This window comes from Babylonia areolata, chromosome 15 (assembly GCF_041734735.1).
Source record: "Babylonia areolata isolate BAREFJ2019XMU chromosome 15, ASM4173473v1, whole genome shotgun sequence".
In the NCBI taxonomy this organism is placed as follows: Eukaryota; Metazoa; Mollusca; class Gastropoda; order Neogastropoda; family Buccinidae; genus Babylonia; species Babylonia areolata.
The window spans coordinates 7500928-7523919 of NC_134890.1; the positions used below are offsets into that span (position 1 = coordinate 7500928).

Consider the following 22992-nt stretch of genomic DNA (forward strand, 5'->3'; position numbering starts at 1 on the left):
ATGGGACACAAACCCAACAAGGTAACAAGCCAGTCATTATTTGTCATTACCTCCCTTCGGGTCATTCACAGCATTTGCTTTCCTTCTTCCGGTTTGTTTTGCTCTTCGACAGAAAAGTCGTCTGCTGACTGTGACTTGCGAGCTTTTGTCAGTTCTTTCTTTTACTTTGCTACAGCCTCCTTTGAATTAATAGCAAACCGTCCCAAAGCAAATGGCGACCGAAACGGAATGGAGACGCCGATGGAAACCTACATTAGCGGCGTGTCCGTGGCAGAGTGTCGATGTGGACGGGGAAAGTCTGCTGATCAAGACGAAGTTCTCGGGGAAGTGTTACGAAGTGCTCATCACGGATTTGACCTCCTTCTGGTACGAATCTTTGGACGAAAACGCCTTGAAGAAGAGAATCGAGGTTGGTTGATTTCCACAGTCACAGTGCTTTGTGTTTGTCTTAAACCATGTGGAGCGGTGGCTGGCGGTAATGAGCCCGACTTCGCATCGTTACATACACTCTGATACAGACCGGGATGTTTACTGCACTCCACAGGACCCCACGTCTCGAACCACACCACCTTCCACGGAGCAAGGCCTCAGTCCCGGACAACTTGACCTCAAGAGCTCCGCGACATAGCTTGAAGACGGCTGCCTGGTGGCCCTAATTACGGCCTTTGCTGATGATCCACAGCTGACTAGCAATTTAACCTCTGCAGCGAACAACAAACCCGTCACAATGTAGTTGACTACGTCTTGACAACAGTTGACTCACACCGAGACAACAATATCCAAGTGACTAACATCAGACTCTTGCCTGTACAGCTTGATATTTAGGGTGCCATGTCAATAGGTCATTAAACTAAAATTCCCGCAGGTGGCCAGGTTGCTGGTCTGTCAGATGAGGCAATAAAGTCTTATTTGCAGCAACAGGAGGATTCTCCTTCGCGAAATCTTACAAACAAGTCCACTTTGATGATACAACATGCACTTAAAAAAAGTATAAAACTTAAAAAAAAAAAAAAAGTGTATGTTTGGTGGCTATATTGGCTATACATGTGCTCTCCCGAGAGAGAGCAAACAAGATTTAACACTAAGAACAGTTTCAGTTTAAAGCAGGTGTCAAACTCAAAGTATGCACTCTTCTTACGTCACTGCAATAGTGCAATGACTAAGACAATTTCTTCCCACCTGAACATGCTTGGTTCGAATCTGCACTCTGGCCTTTTTTTTTCTTCTTTTTGTTTCAACCCAAAGCTTTATAATAACAAACACAGAATACATTTTAATGATTAAATTTATTAATTATATTTTTAAAGTGTATTACAAGTGAGTCTTGAAGGCCTTGCCTCTCTTGCTTTTGTGTTCATTCTAGTTAATTCAGTGTCCACATAAGAATATTCATATGCAGTAAACATGTTGATGGTGTATTATGAGTCACTGTATGTGTTCTGTCTAGAATTTGTATTTCTTTCCTTTTAATTGTGAACAAGAAAAACGAGGTAGTGCCGTCTTCTTACCAAGCACAGCCAGCTGGGAATTGGTAAAATGGTGTTTTTGGAATATGGAAATAGCCTTACCGAAATACATTGTTACTGATTCGGTAATATGGCTTAATTCAGGAGACTTAAACCTGTTATTGGTATGGCAGTGAAGATTTTTTTCCCAACTATTTTTAAGCCAAATTTAGTATTGACAGACAAAAGTTTTTCCAGAGAAAATGGCAATGTTAAGGTTTACCACGGACACACAGACATACATACAGACACACACACACACACACAGACAACCGAACACTGGGCTATAACATAGACTCACTTTGTTTACACAAGTGAGTCAATAAAGCACAAGCATGTACTTATCCATCTGCATTTACGTAGCTCCTTCAGTCCACACACCCAAACACAGTTACACAACTCCCATCTCCTTGACAGATGCACACACATTCACACACACACACACACACACACACACCAGTGCCCATGACACACATGTATACTTAACTGTCATAGTTTTTGCACCAAAAGGAATGGAAAAGATTTCCAAGGCAAAGCATGTTGAATATTTAAATTGTATTCAATAATGACATGTTATGACAGATAATCCAGATTTCATGTTGCGTACATGTCTGTATAAAACTATAATGATAATGCGTTTATATATGTTGTGTGGATCAGTGGATCAGTCAATATGCTTTGATGTCTCGTTGAAACTGAAACTAATTGTGTTTCATGAATGTGGAAACTGTATGGATAGAACTTTGTTTGCAAGGTGATCAAGAAAATAAATGAATTTACCGTTATGTTTGTAACTATGATTCTCAGAAACTGAACCCGAACATCGAGGCTCCAGTCACCAAGGTTCTGGACCAGATCCGGCAGAACTTGGAGAAGCCTGGTGCCGGAACCTCCCTGTCTGTTGAGTTCAAGGCCAGGAAGGATCATCATAATCATGGCCATGGGGAGGGCAGTGGTGCTCAGCAGATGATGGTTCTGTCCATCATGTCAACACTGGCAGGCATGCGTTTCATCTGGAACTTTCATGCTGCCCCTGCTGATAGTACTATGGTGAGTGTGGAGGGTGAAGTGTGGGGGAGAGATAGGTGGGAAGATGATTGTGTTGTGAGATGTGTGTGTGTGTGTGTTTGTGTGTGTGTGTGTGTGTGTGTGTGTGAGTGAGTGGGGGTTAGTCATTAATTTAATGTCCTTTCACTAAGGGGATTTAGGCGGGGGAAAGAAAAAAGAAGAAAGTGTGCAGTGTATGAAAAAAAAGGTGTGTGTGTATGTGCATGTGTGTGCCACAGTCACTGTGTGTGTTTGCTTATGAATGTGTGTGTGTGTGTGTGTGTGTGTGTGTGTAAAGAATCAGGGGGGTTGTGAGATTGTGTGTGTGTGTGTGTGTGTGTGTGTGTGTGTGTGTGTGTGTGTGTGAATTTTAAGTTGTGTTCTTATACAAAGATTAGAAAGTTTTAAACTGGAACTTGTTTTCTGGCAGTGGTTGAACAGTTTTAAACAGTAATTTGTATTTTCTTCAATTCATTGGAAAGTTTCGAGCTGCAAATTGTTTTCATACAATGGTTGGAGACTGTTGATTGTACTTTATAATTTTTTTTCAACACTGTTTCCTGATAATTAAGTTTACAGTGATAGTGATAGTGTGACATTTTTCTTTCCCTCCTGCTCCCTCTTCCTTAACCCTTTTTCCTGCTGTGGATAATAAATGTGAGTGATTTTACTTTTAGTTGGCTTGAAAGGGATTTACAAAGTGACTAGAATGACATCAGAAAGGGTAGTGTAGAGAACAAATAGAACAAGGTCTAGGGCAGAGCCTAGTGGCACATCATAGCTGATCAGACTGAAAGTTGTTAACAATCAGAGGAGTTGGACAAGTAAGAAGAAAACCAGTTCAGAACTCTTGACTGAATCCCATTATACATGTTCAAACTTGGAAAGGAGTATACTGTGGTCTGTTGTGTCGAACACAGCCGACAGATCATGCAAGGTCAACACAGACAGTTTCCATTTCATCAATAGACAGTGAAAGGTTATTAACCACTTTCAACAAAGCAATTTCAGTGCTGTGGACAGATCTGTATGCTGTTTCAGTATCAGTTTCTCAAGGAGGTGTCACTGGTTTGTACAAATCCATGTACACTACACCACATCTGCTAAGCAGATGCCTGACCAGCAGATTTACCCAATGCGCTAAGTCAGGCCTTTAGTGTATGCTGATATATATGTTTGTGTACCTATCAGAGTGGATTTCTACAGAAGTTTGCCAGCGGACAACACACATGTTGCCATGGGTTCTTTTTCAGCGCGCCAAGTGCATGCTGTACATGGGACCTTGATTTATTGTTGCATCTGTAAAGTAGACACCCAGTTTGATTTTCCAGTCAGACTTGAGAGAAAGGGCGAGAACAGGATTTGAACCCACACCCTCAGGGACTCTCTATATTGGCAGCTGAGTGTCTTAACCATTCTGCCATTCTGCTGACTGGAAAGAAGAGTTGTTTGATGCCATTGGTCTGAAAGCTGGGAGAGAACAAGTTTTTTCAATAATTTTGGACACAGAAACAAGGTTGGATACAGGATGAAAACTTTTGAGGTCATTGTGATCCAGGGTGGCTTTCTCAAGCAGGGGCTTAACAAGTACAGTTTTATATACATCAGGGAAGACTCCAGAAATTAAAGAAGCATTTATAATTTTCATTTGTGCAGACAGAACAACGTCCATTATTACAGTAATGGTGTGGGATGAGGGTCAATATCACATCTTTGGAGCAGATTTTTTCAACACACTGAGTACATCATTATCTGATGCAAATGCAAAAGCAACAAAGGGAACACCCCAAAATTCTTGTCCCATGGGTTGTGACACAACTGACTGTGAATGAAGTTCTTTCCGAAGATTAACAAGTATTACTTAAAATAGATTATACTTTTTTTTTCTTATCATAAGCCAGGAGGCAAATTTTAATACACTGTGTTTAAATCCAGACATCAAAGTGATTATTGGATTGATTAACTGGTTGATTTGCAGGCTAGAGATCACCTGACTGTGCCTCTCCTGGCCATGGTTTCGGAGTTATTCCGGCAACAGCGAGAACTGACCACCATTCTGGCGGCCAAGGACAAGGAGATTGATGACTACAAGTCTCAAGGGGTTCGAGCCTCCAGAAGTAAGGCAGATCTTGTATTGGTGATAGTGATAATTATAGTAATAACACTAATAGTAATGATAATAAGAGAGGCAAGGCCTTCAAGACTCACTTGTGGTACACATTTGAAGAAATGATAATAATTACAAAAGAAAAAAAACCTTTAAAAATTCTTTATTAAAATGTGTTCTGTATTTGCTAGGCATGAAAGCAGATTTGAACAATGCATGTGTGGGTTGAGAGTAAGTGGTTTTATACAAAGTCCTAATGCGGCTCTGTCAATGACATTCAAATACTATTGTATGAGCATGATCTTTTTGGATAATAAATTGACATGGTAATCAAAGTGATAACACTGTTTAAATCATTATTTTGGTATATCTCAGGCATTTAACTATTTTAAGAATTTCTGTTGAAGTCCGAGGTAAAGGAGACTTTCCCATCACCTCAAACACACTGCAATATGTGACCGTTTTCTCTAGATCTGCAGAGATCTGTGTTCAACAAGCTTCAGTAGTACACTCACTGATAAACTATGACACCGTCAATGCAATTTCTCCTTTATGTTCATTCTAGTTAATTCAGCATCCACTTTAAAACATGTCTATGATTATTTAAGAAATTCTTTTAAATCAGCCGTAAAGGAGACATGTGTCAGACACACTGCAACATATTTTGTCAGGATGTACACAGACCAGTCTAGACAAGGCTGACTGAAACTAAGTGAAAGGGTTGATTCAGTTTTTCTTTTATGTTAATTCTTTCTCTGTCTCTGGAACTTGCGATTGGAATGAACTTCCTCTTTCGCTTCGTCAAGTCTCCACACTCAGCTCTTTCAAGTCTGGCCTTAAAACCCACCTCTTCCCAAAATAGCCTCCCTTGCCTGCCCTTCCTTGTCTTTAGTTTCTGCAGTTTTAGAGTTATGCATGCGTGTGAATGACTGGTGCGAAAGTGCTTTGATTTGTCTCTGCACAAGATTCAGCGCTATATAAATACCATTATTATTATTATTGTTCTTGTTAATTCAGTGTCCAGTCTAGAATATTCATATGCAGTAAACACATCAATGGCGTAATTAGTTTCACTATGTGTTCTGTTCAGAATTGGTTTTTCATTTCTTTTAATTGTAAACAAGAAAAATGAGGTCATGGCGTTTTCTTACCAGACATAGCCTAAGTTCCAGCAACTGGGAAGTTGTAATATAGTGTTTTTGGAATATCACACACTGTTCCACTATTAAATCTTTCATATCTCATCTTGAAGCATATTTGTTCAAACAATATGCATCTACCCTTCCCCCCTCACCCCCCCCCCCCCCCCCCCCACACACACACACTGACTTTTATTGCTTGTGTTGATTTGTGTCTGGGGTTGGTTGAGGTGGGAAAGGTGTGTGAGTGATGTCGATGTTTTTTTTAAATAACATTTTTGGTGCCAATATTTTAACATTTCTCTTTTTATTTTTTTTAATTCCTGCCTTATTTATACCACATGGATTGCTAGATGCACTTGAGCCACAGGGTAAGCACTAAGTAGATGCACATTATTGTTATATATATATAATTTTTTATTTATTGAAAAAAAAAATTTTTCTCCTATTTTCAGAGCACATAGAGACGACCAGGTTTGACAGCATTGCTTTCAAGAATACCATGGTCACCTCAAAGGTAAGTGTCCACATCAGATGTCTGTCTTTCCAGCCCTGCAGACTTTTCCGTTTCTTTCTTTTCTCTCTCCCTCCTGTGCAGAAAGGTTATTTAAACTTGCAGGGGTGCACATCAGCGTCAGACATCGGACATAAACCGGTAAAGAGTTCAGAATGTCTGATCATTTCATTGTTGAGGAGGACATAAACCGATAAAGAGTTCAGAATGTCTGATCATTTCATTGTTGAGGAGGACATAAACCGATAAAGAGTTCAGAATCTGATCATTTCACTGTTGAGGAGGACATAAACCAATAAAGAGTTCAGAATGTCTGATCATTTCATTGTTGAGGAGGACATAAACCGATAAAGAGTTCAGAATGTCTGATCATTTCACTGTTGAGGAGGACATAAACCGATAAAGAGTTCAGAATGTCTGATCATTTCATTGTTGAGGAGGACATAAACCGATAAAGAGTTCAGAATGTCTGATCATTTCACTGTTGAGGACATAAACCGGTAAAAAGTTCAGAATGTCTGATCATTTCATTGTTGAGGAGGACAAATGTCCCATTTCTTTTTCATCAGCAGGGTCATTGTCTGTTAGTGATATGTTTCTTTGTTGGCTTGGACATTGTGTGTGACAAATTTTGGTGATCATTCATCCCTCCCAAAATACCACAACTTTGAATCAGAAGAAGGCCAGCACCACCTTGCATGCAACATCAAGGCAGTTTCAGCCAATGCCTCGTAATTATCACATAGCCATAAAGTATGTTCGATACTATCTTTAACTTCTAAACAAAAGTCACAATTATTACTATTTACTATTCCCATTTCTTTTAAAACTACATTTGTTCCAATGACTGTGTTTTTTGTCAATTTCTCAGACCATTTATGACAAGCATTAGGAAGTAGTGTATCATTAGATCTCAATACATCATAATATCCCCATGATCCCTTAGATAATTAGTTTATAACTTTCAATCAAATTACTGTTACATTGATGTTTTTTGTTTAAAAATATGGCACTTTGACTTCACATTGTGACACACTGATTATTAACACCAAATAACAGTTGTTTTTATCATTTGTTGTTCAAATAGGAACATTGTTTGCTCAGTATGGAAGATACATTGATGAATGCATCTCTTTGGAGCAGCTTACTTAGGGAAATTATTCCCCCTTTTTTTTTTTTACAATGGGAATTAATTGATTTTTTTTTTAAACTGATCTTTCCCATCTAAAACTTTACAGTTTAAAATTATGACTCAATACATAGAAAGGCTTTTTGGTTTTAAACTCAGTGTGAAGGTCTTTCACTATGTACATTTACCCAAGTGGTCTTTTTTTGAAAATACAACAATCAATAGTGTACACCTCTTTATGATAATCAGTGTGTGCCTGGCTTCGGAGGCCACCATGTTGTTTTCTTCAGCATCTCCGTTTCAAAATCCAGCATTCAGTTGATAATTGACAATAGCATATGTGAAGGAGGCCACCAAATGTTTATTCAGAGAAAGATTTGTGCATGCTTCATCACTAACTGGATCATGTCCCATATGACCACAAAAAATTAAAAAAATATTAATTGCACAGTTGTCAGTTGAGGGAAAAGGAAAACCCAACCTGTTAACTCCCTTGTGAAGCAGCGCCATGAATTTGTAACTTCTCAGATACAAACCCTTTTCACCTCATATGAGGCTTTTTGAATCACTTGTGCTAAGTGACACTTAGTTACATCATTGACATGTTTACTGCATATAAATATTTTAAAGTGGATACTGAATTAACTGGAATGCACATAAAAGAGAAATTGAATGGACCGTATCATAGTTTCTGAGTGTAACTCAGCCTGTCAAACATGGACCTCTGCAGATCTAGAGAAAATGGCTACGTGTTGCTGTGTTCTTGAGGTGATAGCAACATCCCCTTAACCACAGACTTTAAAGAATTTCTTAAATGCTGGAGATATACCAAAATAATATGCTTTACAGATACAGAACACATTTTAACGATTACATTTTTAATTTAAAACATTTTTTTTTTAAAGCATGTATCTCTAGTGAGTCTTGAAGGTCTTGTCTCTTTTGTTGTTAGGATTCTGTAAGGATTCTGTTGTATCATTTCTTCTTCCTCTTTTGTATTCAAGGTAGAGCACAATCCTTTGTGAATCAAACCAATAGTGGCATCATTTCCAAACCAACAATGAGCAGATTTCTTCAAAAGGGAACAGAGTCTCTCTGGGCTTTCCCAAATCCCAAATACATTAGTGAGCAACATGCTTTACTTCACAATCATGGCATCAGCAGTCTTTTCCCACCCCTATTGCAGCAGACCAGTGGCAGTATGTATGTGCATGCATACATATGTGCCATGAGAGCTCTGTGCATTTGCATGTGTGTGTGTGTGTGTGTGTGTGTGTATGTGTGTGTGTGTGTTGGGGGTAGGAGTGTGTGTTGGTGGTATTGTGGGAGCTGTGGAATTTAAGAATGTGCTTGTGTTTGTATATGTGTTGTGGGAACTGCAATACTTAAGAATGTGAGTGTGTGTATTTTTGTGTTAGTGTGTGTGGGAGTAATGTGGGAGATGGAGAATGTGTGTGTGTGCGTGTGTGTGCGTATGCATTTGTGTATATACATGTGCACCCGCATGACCATTGTGTGTGTGTGTGTGCTTGTATATGCATGAGTTTATGAATTGGAACTGGTGTGCTTTTATGTGCAGTGGTGGTCCTTTTACATGTAAGGTGCTTTTATGTGTAGTGGTGGGCCTTTTACATGTAGGGTGCTTTTATGTGTAGTGTTGGGTCTTTTATGTTTGTGGCTTTCATGCCTGTGAGACTGCATATTTATTGTATATCTGTTGTGCCTCTGTGTGTGTGCGTGCGTGTGTGTGTGCGTGCGTGCGTGTGTGCGTGCGCGTGTGCGTGTGTGTGTGTGTGTTTATTTACACCTATTTGATTATTATAACTATCATCATTATTATTCATTATGTTATTATTTTCTTTTCTTTTCATTTATTAGTTCTATTTTGATTTTGTTTATTATATTTATTTATTTGTTATATTTTATTCTAATTTCCCTCATGGTTTGACTAAGTGCGTTGGGTTATGTTGCTCATCTGGCATCTGCTTAGCAGATGTGGTATAGCGTATATGAGCTTGTCTGAATGCAGAGACGCATCCTTGAGCAACTGAACTGAACTGAACTCATGGGCAGCAAGTCCCACTTTCATTTGTACATATGTACAAGTGAGTGTTTAGCATGCTTGACCATTTTCAGTGGCGTGCTTGCTGGGTATGTTCTCATTACAATGACCAACTTTATGCTGAAATGGATTATAAGATCTTTGACATGCATATTGATCTCCTGCATTTGTATACATGTGAAGGAGGTTGAGGTATTAGAATGTGTAAACATCTGTTGACCTGGGATGAAATAGCTCATTGCATTAGTTAAGAAAGGCAGTCACCATGCTTTTTGGCTAACAAGGAACTACTTTTTAAACTCAGATCTGACCTCTTGTGTCTTATCAGCTGTATGTGATGTGCCCTTTGTTGGAAAACTAGATTCAGACCACCACTTGGTGCCACCTGTCACAACAAACTCACTATTTGACAGCATCATTGAACACACTAAATGCACATGGTCACACTGGACAGCATCATGCAAGTCTTACCACCATTCATTTCAACGTGGCTGATGGTCACCATCATATCAAATTGAAACCAAATCGCATATTACATCAAAGTTCAAGTAAATGTAATCGCAATTTGTCCTTAGGCCTTGAAGCAAGAGCAGTATCTGAGTTGGGGAAAAATTAACGGTGCAGAAATGGAGAAATCAGGAAAGTGAACTGATAGGTTTCCAAAGCAGGATGGAAAGCAAAATGGTGGATGATAGTGAAAGCAAGGCAAGCACACTGGATTCTGGTTGAACAAGTTAATGAACAGCTGGATTCTGGTTGAACAAGTTATTGAACAGCTGGATTCTGGCTGAAAAAGTTATTGAACAGCTGGATTCTGGTTGAACAAGTTATTGAACAGGGGCTGCACAACAGTGTGCATTCGTCCGAAGGCTCTGAAATTGTAAAAGAAAAAACCACCACATTTGCTCTTTGTGTGTGTATGTGTGTGTGTTCTTTCTTTTGTTTAATGTCACCATCTGTTCACAAATTTGTGTGTGTTATTTTAGACAAAAATCCATCACCTTCCGCACCCTACCCATGCTTCATTTCATAACTACTTTTCCTGTTCCTCTCTCCTGAATTTGCATTACAAAATAGAATGAATAGAATAAAAAAACGAACTAGCCACTCAGTGAAATTGCAACAGAGAGCCATTGTGGCTTCTAATTACTACACTCTGAACTATTTTAAACATAAGTTGATAGTCATAAAGCGCTGCCAATGAAGAAGATGGAACTGCAGATTTTGTAAATATGTAAGTTAAAATGTTTTCAGTTGTTTCCATTCACAGATGATTTGCAAGGAGCGGTGGAAGGGGGGGGGGGGGGGGGGAAGAGGAGGGGGGAGGGGGGTTGTGGGTGGGGGGGGGGGGGGGGGGTTTCATTACCACAAATGCAAGTCACTTTAGAAGTACATTTTGTAAATTTTGAGCTGTAGTTGGCATTTTCTTCTTCAAAATATTCATGTTATGGTATGCTTTTAAATTGTGTTTGCAGTTTGAGAATGATGTTATATTCACTATGTGAGTGTAGTTAATACAGTTCAGGTATTAGCTGTTTTTCATGTTCATTTTTTTTTATTTTTTTATATATTTGTAATCCTCCATACTCCAAAAGGGGTGAAAGGAATTTCAGTCTTGAATCTTGAATGTCCAACAGCATCAGGCCCCAGTTTTAGTGTACTGGCAAAGTTCCAGCAGTTTTTTTCCCAGCAGAGAATAACCTTCTTGTAATGAAAATGGAATTTGAATTTCTACAGCATTGTGAATATTCATTGTGTCTTTTTTCACACATGCTCATTTCCTACAATCCATTTGTAGAAAGGAAGGGATCCAGCTAAAAGCAATCTTTGTACCATGAATGTAAAAAAATGAATCACATGATGACTTTCTGTTATGAGTTCTCCTCTTGTTTTCAGATTAAATGATTTTAATGTTTATAATACAGATTTACAATTGACACAAAATAGCACCTGAAATATAGTAACGGGGAGATTGATTGAATGGTTTAGACCAACAGATATAGCCATTAGTTTTGCTGTAAATAAAGAAAAATCTTTTCCAACACAGTAGTTTTTCTCTACATTTAATGATGGGTTTATAAATGTTGCCCCTGCCTGGTTGTTATCAAGTACTGAACCATTTATATTCTGTATACTGAAGGTGATTTGGATGTTTTCTTGAATGTGAGATTTAACAAAATAGTTAGAGCCTTTAAGTCAGTGTTATTTATGTTCATCTCCCATTTGGTGGTGGTGTGTATTATAACCGAGGGCCAGTTTGATTTGTGTTTACTCCTGGTGTTTGAAAAATGCCAGAAGTATAGTTACTTATATAAGGGAGTGAAAAGACTGCTCTTTTTGGGAAATGAAGGTTTGATTTTAAACTGATCTTGTTAGTATTTGATTCTTCTCAAGATATACTTTGATGATGCAAGTTTCATCTGTTCTTCAAAGGATGATATTAAATTTTAATTTCTGTGAATGTTTTTGAATTTGAAGCATGAACTTGAACACCAATAGTAAGCTTGTATGCTTTACTTTAGACACTTTTGGGTGCAGAAAAATATACTTTGTATTTTTTTCAACATATATTTTGGTGCAGAAATGATTATCTCTGTGTGTGAGTATGTGTGTGTGTGCTTTGAAAAACAAATGATTATTCATGTTACTGCAGGCATTTGAACAGCAAGTAAAGAATCTGGAAACGGCGACATTTGACAGCGATGGACAAGAGCTGTATCGACAGATTGTCACCAAACATGCCTGGCTCACACATCAACACAGTGGAGGTATGTGTCACAGTGTGTTAGTTCATTTGTTCTTCAATTTAATGTCTTCTCACTGTAAGTTATACTAGACAAGGAAAGGGAAGAAAAATGAGCCAACGGAAAATTGCTTTGGAGGGTGTAAAAACACTTTGCACATGGGATTGAGTAAAATAGAAATGTTTGTGTGTGTTTGTGATTTTCTAATGTAAAAAAAAGTCTGTATACAATGTCTTCTGTTAGACAGTTAAAATAACTGAATGGATGTCTTGGTGCTTGTCATTCCTTTGAGATGATAAACTGAGGTCCTGTGAGCAGCATGCATTTAGCAACAAAAGGGTCATCCCTGGGAAAACACTAGGAAAATTCACTTTCATAATAAAACAAATACACTTGCACACACACACACACACACACACACACACACACACACACACACACACACATAGAGTGGCATTGCACTTTGGCAACATGGCATCTCTAGGAAGAACAGTCTGAATTTTGCACAGAGAAATCTGTTACAAAAAACAAACAAAAAAACAAAACAAAACAAAAAAACAAAAAACAAAAACTAACCCAACAACAACCCACTAACATACAACAGATCCAGCTGATTTTTCTTTCCCTCCCTCCCCTGTTTCTAAAGCAGGATGGTGTCACACCAGTTAGGAATCATACCTTAGGCATATCCACACTTGATCCAGCACAACATATTGTATTTGTACAGTTATTCCATGATGTGGAATTTATTTATCTGAAAAAAAAGAAGAAAAGAAAGAAAAAAGCCATGACTGCAAGGAAAATTTTAAAAAAAGGAAAAGTCACTGCAGTTCCTTTGTCTCACACACAAAAAATCTTTTATTTCATTTCACTTATCTTCATGTAGTGTTATCCCTGATCAGTTCACCCGGAGTCCATCTTCCTCATCAATGTTTTCTTTTGTCCTGCTGGTAGTTGTTGCAGTAGGCATGTTCCTCATGCAGATGACAGTGTTTCTGGAAGTTTGTGGTGGAAGGGCTATACCGTGGGCTTGAATTGGGAACTGGAGACCACCAGTCGAAAGAAACTTTTTTGTTTGTTTGTGTTTTTGTTTTTGTTTTTTTTGTAGTTTTCCTTGTTTCTTGAATCGTAGCCCAGTGACACTCTACTTGTAACTTGATTACCTATTCTGTATTTCTTTTCTTAAAAAAAATCTTTTTATTCCACATTTGGATGATGGACATACAAACAGGACAGTTCCCAACACAAACCAGTTAAGGGGATAAGGGTTAACATGTAGTCTTTTGTGTGTGAATGTACCATTTCCCTTCCTTGTTTGAACTATATGCACTTTAACCTTTGAGCTTAACTTTTTCTTTTCCTGAATGATAGTGATTGTCTAGTTAACATTGTGTGCTATAGTGTTGCATTTTATTCTGGGCACAGTAAACAATAAATATAAAATGAATATGGAGCAGAGAAATGGGAATTACTTCCATCTGTCATTCATCTTCGTTGCTGTATCAAGCCAGGTCACAGTACAATTCAACAATAGCTTAAATAAACAGTCATTTTAATAAACTAATCAAATAACAAGAATGGTTAATATTGTAGAGACACACATTTGATTCACCCTCTCCATTTTACATTTCCTAATATTTTCCACATTCTGTTCTCTCTCTCTCTCTCGCTTTCTTCCTCAGTCCCCTCCACCCCCATCCACCTCAGCCGCCCCCTTTTCAGTTGAATAGTTCTTCCCCAGCCATTGATTTTCAGAAATAATGATTTCTAAGTAATAATGATAATCATGATGATAGAAATAATTATGATTATAATAATATCATTTATTTTCAGTCTATTATCATTTTAGATGAACAGACTATAGATAAATAAACGAACAAACGCACATTTGATTTCTATCAAGCCCTGGCCACCTTTGGATCTGAATAACAATATCAGCTAATGATTAACTGGTTAACAAATTATGTTCTCTCACTGGGTATAGTAATCAATCTTTTAGTGTGCTTGAATCTACAGGGGTGGCACTAATAGCTGAGTTTACAATAGGCAGTCTTCTATTGACACATTTTGATTTTAATCAAATTTTGAGGGTGTCTGAATCTAATGAAAGAATAGATGCTGTTAGATGTGCATTTACGATATTGTATGTCAGTCTGTGCCCTGACCTGATGGTGGTTTCTTGACGCTATGGTTGCCGACCCTGTCTCTTCATACCGGTCTTGTTCTCTCTGAATCGGCCTTGCTGTCTTTAGATGGCGTTCTCCCTGGCACCAGGTGAAGATGATAAGGATTCATTTGGCCTCCCATTCTCTGCTCTATCTCTTCAGTGTGTAGTGTTCTTGTTGGTACCAGGTCAGTTTGTCATTCATGCCATTTCTGGTCACTTTGTTCGCAGTCGCCACAGACAGTCCCAGCAAGCTCTGTGGATTTGGTGATTCCTGGGGTTCTCAGCTTACACCTCAAGCTGAGCCCTCCATTCATTATTTTCCCAAGAGTCTTCTTTTTCTGTTCTCTCTCTCCCCACTTGATGTTAGATTTCCCTGATCTTTCTTGGTTTCATTTGTTTTGTTCTATTGTTTTCATGGTGAAGCTTTTTTCTGTTGACAATGCTTATTTTTGTTGACTTGAAGTTTGTTGCTGTCAGGTGTAAGCCAATGATTCTCCTTGGGTGTGCAGCTGTAGTTTTAGGTTGCCATCTTGTATATGTGTTGTGTCCATGGTGATTTGTTTACCTCCTCACAGTGGATAGGAGTTGCTTGCTTGTTCTCTGCAAGCTGGTAATCTGTGGATGCGAAGCTTGCTGTTTGGTTTCCAGTGCACTTGAGCGCCTTAGTTATGTGCTCAAGACACTTTTGATTATGGTAGTTTTGATAATTAATAGTTCCCAGTGAACTAACAGACACTTCACTGTGCTGTGCCATGTGATTTTGCATTAAGTCTGTGAGTGATGTAAACATTGAGTCATGTGACCTCACTAGATCTGTTCAATGACTGTAGTAGTTTCAAACTTACATGACAGATGGTGATGAAGAAGACATGTCTGATGAAGAAGAGAGCATCCCAATGTCGGGGGCAGTGGGGCAGTCAGGCATCGAGCACCAAGCAGTCATGGGCCAGTCGTCTTCCCCCCTCACTGGTGCCATCCAAGGGCGCATCACCGACCAAAACACCGACTGGCAGCCCCAGAAAAAGTCCTGCTGGGAAAAGTCCCACCAAAAGCCCCGGGTCGCACAGTTCTGCTTCCGATTCCACGCCCACAAAGGTGGATATGTGTGTGTGGTGTGTGCTTCTGGAAAGACATGATAAGAGATTTTTATTGAACTGGGTCATCTGCCCATGTCAAGGGAGCAGGTGTGTGTGTGTATGTCACACTATATGTGTGTGTGTGAATGTTTGTGTGTGTGTGTGTGTGTTTGTGTGTGTGATTATATATTAATGTTTGTATGTGTTTGAGCATGTGAGCATTTGTGTGTTTCATGTGCATGAGTGTGTGTGTGTGTGTGTGTGTGTGTGTGTGCTTGCATTGATGTGTGGTAGTGGTTTCATGAGTTTTAATCCTGAAACTTGTCGGGTTTGGTGGCTGCAAGGTTAGAGAACTGAATTCTTACTCAAGTTTACTGAGTTTTGTTTTGGCACACCTGGTGGGTTAAGGTGCAGATTTCTGTAATCTCCCAGGTCAGCATTTGTGCAGACCTACTAGTGCCATAACTCATTCAGCCCAGAGCCCGAGCAATGCCCTGGTGTCAAAACGTGTTTCATTAGAATGATGCACACGTTCCTTAATATGCTGTAACCTCAAACAAAAGGAACAAACTTCTTCAGTATTTCCAGCTGCATCCCCACGGGTCAATTTGGAGAAATAACCGGTTGGATTCAGTATATTTTCTTTGTTTTTCCACATCAGTATGGCAGGGGAACCTGCTGAGGCTCTTAACTCTCTAGGGTTGAATGGGTTAACCCCCTTTGTGTATACACATGCAGAAGATAAAATGTACAAGCTAAAAATGTTGTAATCCATAACAGTGGGTTTGGAAACAAGAACATAACCAGCATGCATACCACTGAAATAGAGTGTGGCTGCGTACATGGCAGGGTTTTGTGAGTGCGTGTGGAGGGCTTCATGAATTTTAATCATGTACAATTGGTGCAAATTCTAATTTAACCCTCTTGTATTCAGATTCTCTGAGGCCAAACTTCCCTAGATTTCGGATTCTTTTGGTGAGTTTAGCCTCAAAATGGGTATGTATAGTTCACGCTTCACCACAACCAAGAATAAACCTCTAGAGTCATGAAATTCGGCAGATATGGTCATGAGGCTTTGTTCTGTCATGTGAGTGAGATTCTGTGTGTCTAGATGTGAAAGGTTGTGTCTCTGTCACCAACATGTCACCAAATATCTCACATGCGATGGTGACAATTCTAATACAGCACACCAACATGCAGTTAGTCCATGCACATGCACGTTAGTGTTGTGAAATGAAGCTGCGGCCTACCTGAGATGATCTGTCTCCTGTCTGCCAGTAGAATCCCCACAGGTAATCCAAAGAATGTCACACAACTAGTGTCAGTTGTCACAACTGAAGAGTTACTGGAGATAATTTCAAGCACAGTTCCAGGTTGCTCCTATGTCACTGTTCTAAGCACTTTGTACAGATCTGTTTATATATGCACACAATGTGTTACTGTACAGTAAGGATAGTGAGTAGAGTGTCACTGCTAAGTGTCACAGAGTCACCAAAACTACAGGTAAGCACACACACACACACACATAAACAAAAACAAGCTAGCTTGTCCTAATGTTGAGGCACATTCTGTCCATGATAGTCACGGAAACAGTCATTCCTGTGGAAGCAGAGAGGTACCTGGCAGAAAGAACACATATATGATGTTTCTACCCCTCGTCCCTTTGCTGTCCTGCGACCGTCTTTGATGCACTGCCGACAGACCATATGTCTCCCTTTGATCTTTTCTAACTTGTGATGGTCGATGCTGGCCAAGGCAATGGGGGCATCTGGCACTGCTTTGCTGTGCCCTGCTTTGCGCTTCCTGGAGGTGAATCCTGCGCGAAGTTGTTCTGCAATGTCAGCGTGAAACATCAAGTGGTCATAGGTCTTGTTCACTGGGGCATGAGTTGACACTTCCCAGGTGAGGTAGGCCTGGACAATGCACAAGTTGACCAGAGAATGGAAAATGTAGCGCCACCATTTCTTGTTCTGATGACCAACAGGGTAGTAGGCGCAATACTGGTCTGACTTGTGAACGCCACCCATGTACTTGTTGTAGCTGGCGATGACTGTCGGCGTCACTTTGTCCTCCACTGTCGTCATACCTGGTGTCTGGTTGGTGCTGAGAAGGTAGATCTGACGGTTGTCTTTGTAGACTGTGGCTATCAGCAAGCCCTTCTGTATCTGCAGCAATTTTCCCTTCTCTTTCAATTTGCAGTCTTGACCTCCTCTGGTAACCCCCTGCAGTTGACGTTGACAGTGGCACAGGCATATGTCCCATTTCGGGCCAGGTGTGTCATCAAGGGGACACTGGTGAAAAATCGATCAAAATACAGGTGCCTGTTTTGATGGTAGAAAGGTGATGCCAACATGTGAACGACTTCATGCCCAAGACTGATGGTGGTGTCTCTGCAACTTGCACGGCCGGTGTAAATATCAAATGCAACGCAGTACCCTGTCCTAGCGTCACACATCTCCCACACCTTGATGCCCCATTTGGTTGGCTTGGCTGGCATGTACTGATTGAAAAATATCCGACCCTTGTACCCGATCATTGCCTCAGAGATAGGCCCGCATTTCATCAGGTGTTGTTTCGAACCATAGGGGGGTCAGGTGTGCCTCGGGCTGCTTGTTTTTGTCGGGCATACCTGTTGGTCTCTTCTGCTGCAACTTCAAAAAATGTGATGGGTATAAACAAACAAAAAAATAATCCAGAGGGGTGGCAGTGCTTGGCAGTGAATGTGCAGGGCCTGTCAGCTGCTGGAATGTGACCATGTTGGTAGGCTGAGTAGCCGGTCGCCACGTGGTTTGCAGAGCGGCGAGTGGCACATTGTCCTCGGGATCACTTTCACCACTTTCTTCTTGATTGGAACCTAAATGCACATCAGAATCTTCTAATTCTTCACACTCTTTATTCGCATCATATTTCGACACTTCTTCTTATATAAGACCTAATTCCTCCGCTGAATAATCCTCGAACTCACTGGTGCATGCAGACGATGCCATTGTGAAAACCGGTCAGTTTCATTCACAACTCTCCACATGCAGTTTCCCTCCTTTCTTTGTGAATGGAAGTGGTGCTAGCATCCAAAAATAGTGATGCCAGATTATTGGACTATAGTAGGGAACTTTCCACCAACTTTTAGTACCTGTTGAGCATCGTCACGGCGTCAGCACATGATGGAAAAGTACTACACACACGCTGCCGGCGCCGGACGCATCGAGGCGCTGCGCGCGCGCGAGCAGTGCCGGCTCCTACCGTTATCAGAAGGAAAGGGTTAAATTAATGACACATGCATGCATGCAGGCACGTGTGTGATGAGTGTGTGTGATTTCATGAGTTTCAGCCATGAAGCATCGCTGCATAATTTTTTTAAATTTCACGACAGAGTGTATGTGTGTCTGTGTGTGCAGGCATGCATGTGTTCATGTGTGTAGTGTGTGTGTGTGTGTGTCTCTCTCTGTGTGTGTTTTTTTTTCAGAAGTTTGAATCATGAACAACAGGTGCTTGTTCTGATTTCAGGACACTGTGTGTGTGTGTGTGTGTGTGTGTGTGTGTGTTGTGTTTGTGTGTGTGTGTGTGTGTGTGTTTGTGTGTGTGTGTGTGTGTGTTTTCACACGCATGTGCGTAAGTGTGTGTATGTTTGTATGCATGCATGTTTGTATGTGTGTGTGTGTTTGTGCATTGTGAATTTCAGTCATGAACCTTCAGTGCCAATTCTGATTTCAAGACACTGTGTGCGTGTGTGAGTGTGTGTGTGCATTCATGTGAGTGGTGAGTGTGTGTATGTGTGTGTGGTTTCTTGAGTTTCAACCATGAACTGTAAGTACATATTATTCTCATTTCAGGACACAGAAAAACTGCGGCGCGAAGCCCTGGAGCGGAAACTGGAGCAGGAAGAACAGAAGAAGCAAGACAAGAAGAAGAAAAAGAAACTGGCATTTTAATTGCTTGCTTTAAACTGAAGGCTTTGTGTTACTGGTTAGTGCCTGACACATTGGTTTATTGTTTGTGACAGATGATTGGATGTGACTGAAATGTTTGCGTGTTTGATAAGACCATTGAAATATTTGCTGATGAGAACATTATAATGTATTTAAAAAAAGGATTTTTGACATGTTTGTTAAGATAATTTAAATGTTTGTTGATGAAATGTTTGTGAAGATGTTTCAAATGTTTGCTTGAGATAATTGAAATATTTATGAGAGTAATTCAAATGCTAAATTTTTGTTTGAGATAATTAAAACATTCGTTTGAATAACTAAGGTTTGTCTGGTATCTGGACCAGGTAAGTGTTATAATTTTTTTTGTGCTTTTTTTTTCTCCTAAAATGATTGTTTTACACTGATTGTCAGGAAGGATAATAGGAAAAGAAACACTTAGAAAAATATATAGATAAACTTGATATTATTCTGATTGAAAAGTTTGAAAAAATATAGGTAAACACATTATTCTGACTGAAAATATGTATTTAAAAAAGGGTAAGTTAACACAGTCTCTTTAACTGCTACATTTTTAGCGGAATTTGCTATGGTTGACTGTATTTTGCTACGCTGTTATGCTCATGTACAAAATGCTAAGGTCAGATGATTAAAAAAATTATTTAAAAAATCTTTTTCCCCACCCCCTCTCTTCCAGTTCGGTTCAAAGATTGGCACTTGCAGATGAACAAAAGGTGGTTGACCCAGTATTGTCTCAGATTATGAATGTTTACATTTGAAAATTTCAGCCATTTGAAACTTTCCATTTCTCACATGTTGAACAGAAGTGGAATCACCATTGTGGAATCCACAGTGCTGCAACACCAAACATTACTTTTTTTTTCTCAAACAGCAAGCATTGCTAATTTTTTCAAACACCAGGCATTGCTAATTTTCTCAACAGGCCAAATATTTCTGTGATGGTATTGAAAGTATTGTTTATCAGTGTCAGTTTCAGAATTTGTAAGAAAGTGTGGAATCAAGATTGTAATTATGGTGCAGTCAGTGAAAGTGTGTTTTGGAGATTTTAAAAGTTGAATTTAGAATAAATGAAAATAACTTTCCCATTAGATCATAATGTCACAAATGTTTTTCTTTTTTTGAAATATTTTTTATGAGACATTTTTACCTGCTGACTCTTAAAGAAATATTTTAATATGTATAAATAGAAGAAAACATGAGTTCAGAAAAAAAAGGGCTATCGGGCAGTTTATAACATGAGACTGATCTGATCAGTAAAGTGTCACATTGTCATATAGCCTTGATATGCTTAGACATTCTCTGCAGATTTGCTTGTTTTGCCTGGACTGGAACAAATCAACGATACAACTTAACCATCTGATAAACATTTATCAGTGACAGATTGTATGAATGATGAATTGAATGAATTGTTTTATATTTATGTGTTTTTTTTTTATGTGTGTATGTTTTTGTGATAGAAAGTTCTGTGTCTGTATACATGTATGTGCCTGTGCATATAGGTGTTATATACACATATGTTTGTTTCATTGTTTGCATAAGTGTAGTTGTGTATTGCACGTTAAAGAAAGTTGTGTCTGTGCGCATGTATATACATGTAGTCTGTAGAACTGTTTGTTTTTTGTTTGCTCTCTTTTAGCATATTTTTACATTTGGTAATATTGAATAGTTTCTTTAGAATGATAAACCAAATATGGGCAGCATCTTTTCTTCTTTTCAGAAGTGTACAGTGAAATGTCATGTTTTAGATGTATGTGTTGCGTTTGGTTATACACCCACTCTTTCGAGTATCTCCACAAAGTGATTTTTATTGAGCATCATCAACTGTGTATATTTCAGTGCATTTCCCTTTGTTGTTTAATTATTATGTCTGTAGTTCTCTATGTTGATGTCCATATAGTGACTAGGCCTGTATTCCTCTGAGTTATTTCCAGTTTTCATATACAATTTCATGGCGTGTATTCCATGTTGTTGTCTAGTTACCATACAGTAATTAGGCCTGTATTCTCTCATGTTGATGTCCAGACCAGCTCAGTTTGCAGCATGACCTAGAGATGCTAGCCACCCTATCCTAGTGCTGCAAAGTACTGTGTGAATGCACTCACTTTGCTGAAGAACGGTTTGGCGGCAAACTTGTGGATGAAACCGCTTCAGTGAATCACTAATTTTGTTTTTGTCGAGCATTTGTTTGTTTCCTTCATGGTCAGAAATAAAACCTGGTTGTAGCCTGATCATGATAATACTTATGTTAACAGGGTCAGAGCCGTCATGGTCTATCCCTTTTTCTGTCCAGTAATAAACAGACGGACGCAGGGTCCTCTCTTTTGACCTATTCCAGAGTTAGGACTCTCCAACGACTCAGCTATGGGCAGGGATATCCTCATTTAAATATATGCATGCTTATCTATAGTATGAATCTATTTGTGTATGTATATGTTTTCTGTTTATCTATCTGTATCTATCATTCTGTGTGTGTGTGTGTGTGTGTGTGTGTGTGAATCAAACATATGTGTATACATATATATATATGTGTGTGTGTGTATGTGTGTATAAATAGGTGTGTGTGTGTGTGTGTGTGTGTGTCCAAGCGTGAATGCTTGGTATTATGAATGTGTAGACTGAACTGTTTGGCTGGGTGACTACTTGTTCACTTGGGATGGTTTTGGAGATTTTTACCTGTGGTTATGATTTTTTTTTAGCAAAATGTTTTTCTTTCTGTTATATTTAACTTGTGTGATGTGCCTTGAGCATTACTGTTATCTAATGAAAGGTGCAATAGAAATAAATTGGCCCTCATGATTTGGCCTGAAATATGGTTCTCCCACTACACAGAGAGGAAGATGTTCCACGATGGGACGGGTGCATCGACAGTGCCAAGGGACGCAACCACGCTCCCCACCGTGTTTCCGGGGCAGTTACCTCCCTTAGACCGACAGAGCCTACCTCCACATTTGCCCATGACTGCTGCAAAGAGAAACGTGGCGGAATAAATGTTTTTATTATTTATTTATTTATTTATATTCTTCATGGCCGGGTTGCATAGGTGATCTGTGCAGCACTATGTTTGCTGGACGCAGACAAACAAGCTTAAACGTAATGTCTTCAAGACAGAAACCATATTTGTAGCTTCTAAGTCTGCACTTAGCCATATTTCAGACCATACATTGACTGTCAGCAATGCTGATATCAATTTTCAAAATTCTGTCAGAAACCTGGGTGCTTTTTTTTTTTTTTACTCAGCTCTGTCCATGCACAACCGAGTCAGTATTGAAGCAACCACTCAGCTTGTCTGTTCCTTCATCCTAAGTCACATTGACTTACGCAATTCACTACTTGCTGGTTGCCTTCTGATTTGTCACGCCTTCAGATAATTTTGAACAACGCTACAAGAATCATTTTCAGAAAGTCAAAAAGGATCACGTTACCCCACTCTTACGTCAGCTTCATTGGTTATCCATCCAGTACAGCAACAAATTTTGCCACGAGATACATAATTTGATTGATGAGTTAGATCAGATGCCTCCGTAAAAAAATGGAAAAAATTAATAAAGGCTTTTCCAC

General features: G+C 39.3%; 2 protein-coding genes across 2 annotated transcripts; one reads left to right on the top strand and one right to left on the bottom strand.

Annotated features, from left to right (window-relative positions):
• Nucleotides 1-99: 99 nt before the first annotated feature.
• Nucleotides 100-22729, top strand: LOC143290404 (non-homologous end-joining factor 1-like). The gene is given in 8 exon segments (XM_076599811.1): nucleotides 100-409; nucleotides 2313-2555; nucleotides 4531-4669; nucleotides 6254-6315; nucleotides 12157-12271; nucleotides 15267-15284; nucleotides 15286-15509; nucleotides 19321-22729. Coding segments are annotated over 8 exon segments (1098 nt in total). The 5' UTR covers nucleotides 100-211; the 3' UTR covers nucleotides 19420-22729.
• LOC143290159 (uncharacterized) lies at nucleotides 17029-18789 on the bottom strand. Its single transcript, XM_076599464.1, has one exon. It carries the CDS (start codon nucleotides 17572-17574, stop codon nucleotides 17041-17043), a length of 534 nt encoding a protein of 177 aa, XP_076455579.1. The 5' UTR covers nucleotides 17575-18789; the 3' UTR covers nucleotides 17029-17040.
• Nucleotides 22730-22992: the final 263 nt, after the last annotated feature.

Coding starts and splice junctions, on each gene's coding strand:
- LOC143290159 (XM_076599464.1), bottom strand. CDS start 17,574: ATGACGACAGTGGAGGACAAAGTGACGCCGACAGTCATCGCCAGCTAC.